The 12774-nt window shown below is 36.9% G+C and overlaps 1 protein-coding gene across 1 annotated transcript in view; it reads right to left on the bottom strand.

The window, feature by feature from the left end:
- Positions 1-2150: 2150 nt before the first annotated feature.
- The window catches only part of CAPN9 (calpain 9), a 66940-nt gene continuing 56316 nt past the window's right edge, over positions 2151-12774 (bottom strand). Inside the window, exons 17-20 of the mRNA XM_074223040.1 lie at positions 12509-12587; positions 8888-9004; positions 3052-3110; positions 2151-2726 (exon numbers count right to left, since the gene is read on the bottom strand). Of these exons, the coding sequence (XP_074079141.1) occupies positions 2700-2726; positions 3052-3110; positions 8888-9004; positions 12509-12587 (282 nt within the window). The 3' untranslated portion in view covers positions 2151-2699. The remainder of the gene's footprint in view (positions 2727-3051; positions 3111-8887; positions 9005-12508; positions 12588-12774) is intronic.

Raw genomic sequence — 12774 nt, 5'->3', positions numbered from 1 at the left:
TACACATAATCAAATGTTGTACATATACACACATACATACACACATATGTGGCCATGTGTGTTTGTGTGTGATATGATATCCCATGTTCATATGATGTAATTAAAAATACTAGGGGTGCTAACATATAGGTATTACACTGTTGATAGGTAAATCTAGTCCACTGTATTGACATAGATGAAAAACTATTCTTGGCCTCTGGATGTCAGCATTGGGACAGAAAATTCTGGTTGAGAATAAATTTTAAGGAAACTCCCAGAATATTGTTTGAATCTGACTTCATAATCTCAGTGCTCTATCAAAGGTCAAAGATTTAGAGCTGGAAAGGACCTGGAAGTCTTATTCAACCCTCTCATTTTGCAGATGAGGTAACTGGGGCACAAAGACATTAAGTGACTTATTCAGGGTCTTACTGCTAATATGTGTCTAAGTTAGAATTTGAACCCAAATCCTTCTGACTTTAAGTACCTTTTCTCCTACATAATAATGTCCCCTCTGGTTATATTCTGTCACTTAAAGAACAAAAAAATTAATGCAAAGCAATTGCTAATAATTCTTTAAGAGGGACTTCAGAAATGCCTTTTCTTTTAGGAAGAAAAAATGATTTGATCAATTGAATGTTGGTGAAAGGCGAAAGGTTGAGAATACTCAAGAGAAGCTTCTTTAGGAGAAAGTGACTGAGTAATCTGAGTCCTTGTCCCCAGTTCTGCCTGGAAAACTCAGCCTTGAGCTATCCTCATTAGACCTATTTTCTCCTTCCAAGGTGGTTTGAGACTGTTAACCTCAGTGGGTCACATAATATATGCCTGACTAATAAGGGAAAGAGATAGCTGGGTTAGAGACATCACTAAGAAAGAATCTGTGTTCTAGTGTCCAATTGGCAGCCCAAACCTTTGTTTTGAGGTTTCATCCAAAATGATACCTGTTCTTTCATGAAATCCAGGGCTCAATATTCATGAAGAGTTCTAAGTAGGGGTTTCTGTTTGGAAGTTTTACATAACATAGATAGGATATCTGGATCAAAGTATTGTTGTTTGACCTTCATTTTAGAAGAGGATGACATCACAGGTGATGTCTTAACTTGCATATGAATAGGTTTAAGTGAGATAGAGTTGCCTAAAGTCATCAGTATCATTCTTCCAGTTTGACTGAAATCCAGCAGCAAGACAAAAGTCAAGATGACGGCAATGATCAGGAAACATTGGATGACCTTGGTGTCTTTTATGTCTGACCAAATTCTAAGTCTAAGCAAGCACTCCACAGTGCCTGCTTCAAGTACCTTCATGACTGGTGGAACAAACTGTTCTAATCCACTCATTCAACTGGAGAAAATCTTCATATAGTTGGTGTAGGCATCCCCCTAAGTCCCTGATGAATGTAAGTCTTGTCAGTTATCCTCAACCTGGTTCAACTCATTTACAGAGATGGTTTTACCAGGGTAGGGCCACCATACATGCTATAGATTACAAGAGTCACAGATGAGAGTTGAATGACCCCAAACAGATGAGAGTTTGAGAGGACTCCAAAAATGAATTAGCAGTTCTGAAAAGGGCTCCACAAGCTCTCACTCAGAGATGCTTGTCTTCTCTGAGCACCCCATATAAACCCTGGTCCAAGGGAATAACAAAGACAAAATCAACTTAATGAGTGCTGAATGAGTACCTGGAACAGGCTGGGGACTATTAAGGTTTAGGATGATTATGGGACTGTGTGGGAGATAGCCTCTAAGCCTGTATAGCAGAAAATGGAAGCAGTGACCTGTAATTAGGATAAAATCAATAGAAACCTTAAAAAGGAAGCACATACCCTAAGGAGGAAGGAAACTGAGTGGAAGAAGAAAACTGGCAGAAGGGACTTCAAAAACAAGTGTATAAGGCAAGGTCTTGAGCAGTTAGTGTTATGAGTTTATAGGGACTGGAGAGAAAGGGAAAAGCATGAAATGAGTTCAAGTACCTTCTCTATCTTGTATACTTTGGGGTAAACCTGTCCTATGTTTAAGTGCTTATTAGCCTGATGCTTGGGGAGGGGGGAATTAAAAAAAAAGAAAGCCTAATTCAAATGTTCTCAGGAATAGGGATAAAATGAGCCATAGAAATTACTGTTTTTATTGAGAAACTCTGAAGATAGAGCAAAATCTTTGTGTTCCCAGAGATTAGAGTGGTTTTAAGCTACTGGATACACATCTAATACTGCTTGATTTTGTGATATGAAAAATGGACAGTTATAAATACCTTAGTATTTTTTTCTCAAGAAGGAAATATGTTTACATGGACTTAATTATGAGTACAAATATATATTTAGAAACATTAACAGATGATTTTTAATCATTTGAGGGCAATGACAAAATGGTAGGTTCATGGGGCAGGGGAAATAATAAAGGATTTGGTGAGTTGGAGTTATCTGAATAAAGTTGGAGTTTTGAGTCAACTAAAAAAAAGTACATGTGATTATTCTGTGAGCAAGCCAACCTCCCTCCACCACCATATGGTTCCATTGATAATCTATCTCTTAGACAAGAAATATATCTGAGTCTGTGGCATTCATTTTTGTTCAAGCTAAGAAGAATCATCATGTTGAAAGTGGGATTATTAAAGAAGGAAGCTTCATTCACAGTTCTTGGATACATGGGCACTACTTAGGAAAAGCTCATGGACCAAAGGGCAAGACATGGTGAGAGCTCACATCCAGACCAGGGACTGCTTCAAATATTCATTGCCAAACTGATGAACTGAGAATAAAAGTAAAAACACAGAATTAGAAGGGCTGATGTTTTACTCCAACTTTTCTTATGTTATGGAAATGTCCATGATATGTCTTCCTCACTAGGTTACCAAATTTCCAAATTTCCTTGATTCAATCTATGTTTCACAGGGTAGTTTTGAACAGTTTTTTTAAAATGGGTCCCAGGTGTGAGAGAATAAGCAAATGAAAGAATGAGAAATTATAATAGGGATAGACAGGAGGATCATGATGTCAAGAAAAAAAACCAAAAGCCAAAGGAAAACAGGACAAAAAAATCAATTTCTACATGGACATTTTGGCTATAGTCATACCTCATTTATATTGAGTTGAATACATTCTTTGTCCTTTGCACTGAGAACCTGGAATACCCCTAAAATAAGAGACATTAGGAAAGCTTGATTATGGACAATTTCTCAAGGTTCTTAATCATTTTAAAATGCAAAAATTAGCTACATGTCCCAAGTAGACTGTGGGAATTGCACCATCTAGTGACAGACTGTCAAATACTCCAAATGAACCAAATAATTTCAGAAAACAATAGCAATTAGAATAGACCTGGGGTATATTTTTTAACCAGTGAAATCCTATTCCATTTCAAAACTAGCACAATATAGGACAGCTTTACAAGTATATGAACTAGGTGGTCACCTATATGGTGTGAATTGAGGCATCACATCCAGATTTGCTCTACTCCGAAATTTCTCCTCCATAGGGCAAGGTCTGAAACCCCATGACTTGAGACTTATTTTTTTTATTTCTTGAAGATTTTCAGTCTTCAAGTTGTCCCAATGAAAAGAAAAATACAATAGGGAGTGTTTTCAGCTATCATCAACTGACTTTACTACTAGGGATGTGAGAACTTCCTGAAAGAAATAATAATAATAATAATAATAATCTGTTGACCATTTTCAGTTTATCATTCATATATAAATATATACAAATTCATTCATACAAAATGTGTATATAATATATATTTATATATGAATGATAAACTGAAAATATCTGTATCTATATGGCTATCTTGTTTGGGTCAGCAAGATGACACAGTGAATGGATAGACTAGAGAAAGTCAGGAAACTCTTATCTTCCTGAATTCAAATAGATATGTAACCCTGGGTAAATCACTTAACTCTGCCTCCATTGCCCATCTGTAAAATGAATTGAAGAAGGAAATGGTAAACCATCCCTCTACCTTTGCCAAGAAAATCCCACATGGGGTCATAAACTGAAATGACCAAGCAATGAACATTATCTTGCTTGTACATAGTTTTTTTTTTGTATGCTATCTCCCCCATTAGAATGAGAGCTCCTTGGGAATGGGACTGTCTGTTTTTCAGTCTTTTTAAAAAATTTTCATTTATTTAAGGCAATAGGGTTAAGTGACTTGCTCAAGGTCACACAGCTAGGTAATTATTAAGTCTCTAAGGTCAGATGTGAGCTCAGGTCCTCCTGACTCCAGGACTGGTGCTCTATCCATTGTACCACCTGGCTGCCCCTGCTCTCAGTCTTTGTCTCTGTCTCTGTCTGTCTCTTGGTTTCTGTCTGTCGGTCTGTCTGTCTGTCCTTTCTCTCTTTCTTTGATTCCCCAGTGCTTAGCACAGTTCCTAGCACATAAATAGGTTCTTAATACATGCTAGTTGACTAGTGACTGAAATGGGAGACAAGATAAGCATTCTAGGAGAGGGAGAGGAAAAGAAGTACTGAAAGGGAAGATGGCAGGCTGCCCAAGTCAAACTTTGCCTGTTTCTCAATTTTTCTGTGGGAGAGATCTGGTCACATAATAAACAAAATGGGTCATATTTATCTCTTCACTGTGTAAATGTATAACTTTTCCTTTGTTTCTTTTGGAAAGAAATAATGAGAACATGAGGGAATTGAGAGAGTGAGGGTGGGAACAGGGAGCTGGGAACAACTTATCATAATAACATTGACACCTAACATGAATTTGGCGTCTTTTCAGAATAAACTTGCTGCTTGGTAGACAACTGAATATATAGTCAACTATTTACATTCCCTGGAAATAAAATCATTTACTTCATTAGTAGAGATGTCACAGGTGACCTTCAGGGCACCCCAAAGCTTAACATGGACGTCAGAGACTAGGTGAAAGGTAAATCACATAATGGGTAGAAAGAGGTCCCTATCTGTGTGGCCAATTGGAACATGCATAGTGTGGATAAACTTGGACACATTGCAGGCAAGGATCAGCTGACTGCCGGGAATGCTTCCTAAGGTAAATAGGAACCAGGTCATTGGCAAGGTGCACAAGGGGAAACTGCTCTGAAATGTAAAGTGATCATATAGGTCTTCCAATGAGATAGAAATATGGAAATCATAAACTCTGGTTCCATACAAAACTTGGCAAAAGGAGAGTGTGTCCAATTCAGAATTTGTCACAGTGTTTCCAAGACAGACCTATACTGATGATGCTCTGAATTTAGATGACCAATTTTCAGTTATTTAGGTTGAAATACACCTGCCTAAAGTGGAGAAGGGGAATATAGCAAGTAGATAGAAATATACTTTGAACACATTCAGTTTTCTTTCATTGATTTCATGTTCACCAAACAGTCTTCTGTTCAATTATCTGGATTCTTGAAGGGGTTTCCCCATTTGGGCCTCACGCATCTCCAATTAGGCAGTTACCTAGCATTTTGGTTTACAAGTCCAGTCTGTCTCCTTTGAGGTTGCTGGTTCTTTCACTAGAATCTGATTAACTCAAGATTAATGAATAAATTGAGAGTAGATATGACTACACCTTGGTAGTTTTGAGCCCCTTTTAAAATTGCTTTCTTAACATTACTACCCACTACCTTACTTGGAATGTTATTTTATTTCACTTATGCTTTTGGACTTCATAAAGATCCATATTTTTGTCCAATTCTTAGAAAATTGCACCAGACCAAGTGGAAGAACTCCAGATCTTGACATTTGGAGAAGCTTTTCATTTGAAATAACAGCCTGAGGAGGGGACTTGAAAAACAAAGACCCAGTTTCTTCCTACTTTCTTCCAACAAGAATGTTTATATTGTAAATTGGAAATAAATTCATTTTGATTTTGGAAATCACTCGGAATCTAGCTAACAATTCAGAGCAAGAGAATATAAAGAAAAAGAAAGTTTTTAATAGGAAATGTTACTGTGATAAGATGTTTCCTTGAAGAATCACTAATAAAACAACAGATATGTTTTTGGACCTCCAAATAGTTCTCATAAGAATTCTAAAGGGTATTTTTATTAGTCCACATTAGAGATCACCAGATAACTAAAAACTGAAGCTATGTTCCCCATAGAAGTAGAATAAGAATGTAAGAACATGCCATGATGGAAAGGATATGCTGGATTGGGAATCAGAGGACCCACCTGTGTTCAAATCCTGACTCTACTCCTTATTGTCTATTTAAACTTGGACAAGTTATTTAGCCTATTTCAGTCTCGTTTCTTCATATGTAAACAGATATTTGAACTAGATGGCCTCTGTGTCTCCTTCCAACTTTAAATCTTTATAGCCTGTGAAATCACAAGGTATAGCTTTAATAGTCAGATATTTTAAAGGCCATAGAAAAAATATTTATTGCAAATTTTGGGTAAAGTTAAAATATATGTGCTATTGTTTATTGGATAGATTTAGTAACATTTGTAAATCAAAAATTACATTAGTTAGGGATGTGTGCATTTGGTTTGTTCAGAAAAATATATTAAACTTCAGAAAATTGCTTTAATTTTTTTTCAAAGCTGAGAAAATAGCTCCTGAATATCATTGGGGGAAATTATGTGATTTTGTTTTTTCTTAAAGTTTTATGCTTCACTTCCCTTCCCCCAGGTCATCATATTTCTAAGTTATAGTCATATCTTTTTAAAGCTAGAACTCTATATGATCCCAAAGGAACATTTTATTTGGAGGCAGAGTTGCCCTCCTTCATATCAATCTTATACATCAGAAGTCATCTCAACAAACATACTTGTTTCCCTTGATACAAGTTCCCCTTGATAGGGGACTGTCAGCTATATATTTATTTAAAAATTTTTAAAAAACATTTTTTTATTTAAAAATTTCTTGGGGCAGCTAGGTGGTGCAGTGGATAAAAGCACCAACCCTGGAGTCAGGAGTACCTGGGTTCAAATCTGGCCTCAGACACTTAATAATTACCTAGCTGTGTGGCCTTGGGCAAGCCACTTAATCCCATTTGCCTTGCAAAAAAAAAAATAAAAATTTCTTGAAGCTGTTTTCAGTTCTTTAGGTTACAATAAACCTAGAGTGGAAAGGGACAATACTGCAGGTAAATGAAAACATACTTAAAGAACAACCAATTTCCTTTCTCTGCTTCTGTGCATGCTTCTCAGTAATTTACTTTCTTGAATAGGTTGGGAAGATGAATTCTCTATGTTTGACACCTATTAGCAAAAGTTGTATTTCTTACGATTTGTCTTAAAACTCTGAAACTGTAAATGATATTTCCCTATTTTTTTATTTGAGGACTTGGTAAAAATTAGCTTGTGTTCCTTTTAACCACATCCTCCATTATTTTATGACTAGAGCTTTTATTATGCCAGAATGAAGAGTCTCTTCTAACAGAAAAGATACTCCATTACTTTAATCATTTTAGTTTTCCTTCTCTAGACCATCTCATGCTCCACTGTGCTGTTCTTGGTGTGTGATAAACAGAACTTTTTGCATTATTCTACCTTTATATGTTAATGGGTTTTTTCCAAGGCCATGAAGACCTCTTCTGCTTTGTTTCCAACATTCTTCCTAATTATGTTCAGCAGTTTGTTGGCCCTTCTTGGCTATCTCAGGTCACTGGGCCAAGGTCTCTGAGGTACCATTTATGACTCAGCAGAGCCTTATCCTAGATCATGACCAATTACATTGCATTAATTAACCTCTGAATAAAAACAGTACTTTTTTTATAAAAATGGTGGAGAAAGTAAAATAGGAAACGTGTGTTTTAGTAGAAAGGGAATTGATTTTTTAGTTAGAAGATGTTGGTTCAGATTCCAACTGTAACATTAGCTAGTTATTAACCTAGTGACTTCTCTGGGTCTTAGTTTCCTTTTCTAAAAAAAAAGGAAGTTGTACTAGATTACCTGTAAGATTCTTTCCAACTCTATGATTCTAAATCATGATCACGAGTCCCATCATTAGAGATAATATTCTAGTCTTTACTGAAAGTAAATATTTAATTATGAGCAATGAATATTTGTCAAGAACATTAGAAATCATCTTATTAAAATAAATTTTTGTCATAATGGTATTAATTGTAATGGACTTTGTCTCCTAAGATCTATACAGTTTGCACAAATATAACACCTTCCTTACTTCCTTTTTTCTTCCTTCCTTTCTTCCTTTCTCTTTCTTTTTCTCTTTTCTTTCTCTTTTTTCTTCCGCCCTCCCTTTCTTTCTTTCTGTCTGTCTGTCTTTCCTCTCTCTCTGTTTCTCTCCTTCCTTCCTTCCTTCCTTCCTTCCTTCCTTCCCTCCTTCCTTCCCTCCTTCCTTCCTTCCTTCCTTCCTTCCTTCCTTCCTTCCTTCCTTCCTTCCTTCCTTCCTTCCTTCCTTCCTTCCTTCCCTTTCCAATTGGGATTAAGTGACTTGCCCAGGGTCACACAACTAGTAAGAGAATTCAGGTCCCCCTGACTCCCAACCCAGTGTACTACTATACCTCCTAGATGCCCCTGAATATAACCTCTTTCAGTTCTAGGAGCATCACTTGAGTATAAATGAATAAGCATTTACATCCATAGTATTAAGAGTCACTATTTGGGATTATAGATTTAGGGTTAGAGGGCACATCAAAGGTCATCTAGCTAAACTCCTTTATTTTTACAGATGAGGAAACAGAGGCCCTCAGAAATCAACATCCTCAAGGTCATATAAAATATAAGACGGAGGTGAGATTTGAACCCAGATCTCCTAATTCCAAATCCAGTTCTGCTTTCTACTGGATCACACAGCCTCTTACTAAGCCCCATTAAAATAAATCAACTGCCTGCTCTTGTGATTGGTGTAATCGTCACCAGTTATTTTACTTGAGATGATCTTAGTTGTGATTGTAGTATATTTCATCAAGTGAGACTTGGGTTGTATGCAGCCTAGATTGGACAGTGTCCTATGATGATAAGAGTATCATAGACCAAGAAGGATACTCACGGCTAGCATTCTCTAACCGGATCATACAGTTGAGGAAATCATCAAAATCAAGCTGGTAAGCCTCGTCAGCATACCTTAGGACAATTAACTGCAAGAGGTAATTGTTCAGCTGGAAACCTGGGGGGAAAACCAGAAGAACTTGTGACATAGGGGATCTAGGTTGAAAGTCCTGTGACCTCTGATATGGAAGAAAATAGGGGATAACTTAGAAGGTGATGCCAGGGATGATGCTATTTATTAACTGACCTTGGGACAGGGGCCTCCATGATCCTTTAGCTTCCTCTATATTTCAGTCTTTGGGCAGCTCACAGCCTGGCCCAGCACAGATGATTTCCAAAAATATGATAATTACAAGGGTAGGGACTAGTTCTCAAATTTCATTGAGATAGGAAACTCTCTCCCTCAATAAAAGTCAGCACCTCCTTTACAATGTAGATGTATAATTCATATAAAATGGGATTCCCCCAAACCTTACATAAGAATCCCAGCTGTCTAATAATGACCTAGAAAATCACATATTAACATTATCTGTCCTATTGCATTTTTATTTGTTTTGTGATATGTTTCCTAATTTCATTTTGATCTGGTTCAATAGCATTTGGGAGTGTCTCACACTTTTTATGAAAGGAATTACCCAGACCACTGAGAGATTATATGACTTATCCAGAACCACATAATCAATATTTGTCAGATAAGAGTCAAATCCAGGTTCTCCTGGTTTCAAGATCAGCTCTCTGCCTTTTATCATAAGATGACAGGCAATTGTATAGTTACTTAAAGTTTGGAAAACATTTTATACATTCTTCCTCTTTTGATCCTCCCAATAACCCTGCAAGGGTTGATACAATTATTATCCCCCTTTCTCAGTTAAGGGAACTGAGGCTCAGAGAGATTAAATGACTTGTCCACAATCACAGAGCTAGTTGAATGCCAGAGATGTAATTCAAACTCAGGGCCTTCCTGAATCCAAGTTCAGTGTTCTTTCTGCTATTCTCATGAACTTGATATTGTCATATTGAGATTAGGATGCCAGCATCCACCCTTAGGACCTCTTGGCTTTCCAGAAGTATCATCCAAGATGACAAAGGTTCTGGCTCCTGACATTCAGAGCTGTGTTCCAGGTTATGTTATCCCTAGTTATGTCCCTGCTTTCTAATTCAGTGTCACTAGGCAACAAACAAAATTCACCAAAATTCACTGGTACTCCAGCTGTGGATACCGGCAGCATGAGTAGATGTTTCCTGAGGACATTAGAGTCAAATACTGTCAGAGGCTTTGAAAAGTAAACATTTCCTAGGGAGAATCTCTGCTGGTGCACATTTTACAAACTTTCAGAAATGAGTAATGCACACTAAATATGCTTTACAAGGTATTTATGCTAAAGTAGGTTGTCTCTTTTCATTTCTGCCTGTTTTCTCAGCTTTCAGCAAATTGCTGGAAAGGTCACAAAAGGGTAAATAAGAACATTGTATACAACTAATCACTAGGATCTTTTTGCCTCCTCTGTTACTGTGAAGGAGGTAGGAAGAAAGAGATGTATTGATATTTATAAAGTTCATGTCTTGAAGCCTTGACAAAGCAACATAGTTTTACATCATCCTCTCTGCCATATTCAAGACCCAGATTCCTTTAATTTTGTCTCTTATAAAGAATTTCCACCTTTGAAAGGGAATCTGCAGGAATAAAAAGTGTAATAGGACCTTGGGGATATATAAATATCATCTTTACCTTTAGGCAAAAAACTGCTGACCAAATTCCTGAGAGTTTCTCCCTTACATTATTTTCACCTTAGAGGTACACTAGAAGAAAGATAGCTTTTAAACTCTTAAAGATCTAAAGAGCTCAAGGATTATGTCTGTCCATTGCCCCATGTAGTATCCAGATAAGCACCCTACCCAGATGAGTACCTCAGTAGAGAGGATGCTCAATGACCACCTTCACTAGTAATAGTAACAGTAACAGTAACAGTAACAGTAACAGTAACAGTAATAGTAATAGTAACAGTAACAGTAACAGTAACAGTAACAGTAATAGTAACAGTAATAGTAATAGTAACAGTAATAGTAATAGTAACAGTAATAGTAACAGTAACAGTAACAGTAATAGTAATAGTAACAGTAACAGTAATAGTAATAGTAATAGTGACAGTAATAGTAATAGTAACAGCAATAGTAACAGTAACAGTAACAGTAACAGTAATAATAATAATAACTTGTTTTATAATATTATCATAGTTGTATAAGAGTAACATATAAAACAGAATTTTCTGTGTTTAAAACCATTCTGAGAAGGGAAATATAGGCTTCTTGAGACTGAAGGGAGTCAAAGCTACAGAAAAGGTTAAGAACGCTGGATTTAATGAAAAGTGACTTAAGGAAAGTTATAAAGGCCTAGTCTATTTGCACTCACACTGCATACCACTAACCCCCAGATCAAAATATTCTCAAATGTCTGCCATGGCATCTGAAAATACACTAATAATATATTATTTGTTATTGCTTGATTGTTTAAGTCATGTCTGACACTTTGTAACCCTGTTTGGGGTTTTCTTGGCAATCTGCCATTTTCTTTTCCAGCTCATTTAATAAATGAGAAAACTGAAACAAACAGGGTTAAGTGACTTGCCCAGGGTCACACATCTAGTAAGTGTCTGAGACAAGATTTGAGCTCACTTTTCTTGACTCTGGACCAAGTTCTCTATCTACTGCACCACTTAGCTGCCCATAATATAGCATAGTTCCTACCATATGCTAGGCACTATGTCGAAAATTTTACAAATATTATTTGACCAATACCATAAGAGAATAGAATTAGAACTGGAAAGGACCCCAGAATTCATCTTGTCCAATCCTTTCTGAGGTCCATAGAATTTAAGTTTTAAACCCAATGTCTTATGGTACCAGAGTTGGGTTTAAATTCAGGTTTTCTCTGACTCCAGAGTCAACATATGCCACACAGGGAAAGCAAAATATGAAGGGATAAAATGAATTACCCCAAATTCTACTACCTGTTCAGTGTCAGAGTCCTAGAATTCACACTCTTCTGATGTCAAAGATAGTATAGGATAGCCTCGATAGCAACAGAATCATACTCAATTGTACTACATTGAAGCTACCTTTGTGACCACTATTAACCAAACTCAAAGGACCAGGTGACTGTGGGATGCTCTAGAGCAGGTGTATGCAACCCCCAGCCCATGGGCCCCATGCAGCCCTCAAATCCCATTCATGAGACATTATTACATTTTATTATTTGACTCATTGGTAATATGAGTTACACTGTAGTCATAAATATTAAATTGTCTATGTGACTCTTGACAAATTTTTGCTGGGTGATGCATCCCAGAAAAGCTAATAGATTGGACACCCATGCTCTTGAATCTGGAGTAATAAATACTACCATCCAAATATGAAAATTAAAGGAACCACAGACTGCATTGCAGGCTCTTGAGCTCAGGTAGTATGAGAACTGTGGTTAGAAGTAGGGGATGTGACATTCCCCCTTTGGCTCAGAAGGAACTTATTCTTGCTGCATCATTGATTTGTACCGCATTTCTCCCACACAAGCACCAATATCCTATCCACGCACCATCTTCCCTCATTAGAAATGCTTTTATTTTACCTGAAGCTTTCAAGGCTAGCCGCAGCTCATAGGAGGACATGGTTCCAGATTTATCAGCATCAAATTGAAGAAAGACATTCTATGCAGGAAGGAAGTGCAGAATGTTAGACTCAGAAGGGATTATAGGACCATAATTGTAGAGTTGGAAGGGAAATCATAGTCTATTCTAGTCCAATACTTTTTGAGACTCCAGTGAGCTTAGTGACTTGTCTAAGTTCTCCAGGTAATAAGTCATGAAGCAGTAATTTGAATTTAGTCTTTGACTC

This window comes from Macrotis lagotis, chromosome 2 (genome assembly GCF_037893015.1).
Source record: "Macrotis lagotis isolate mMagLag1 chromosome 2, bilby.v1.9.chrom.fasta, whole genome shotgun sequence".
NCBI lineage: Eukaryota > Metazoa > Chordata > Mammalia > Peramelemorphia > Peramelidae > Macrotis > Macrotis lagotis.
Note: the sequence above shows the minus strand (reverse complement) of the source record. Positions and strands in the feature narration are given on the sequence as shown.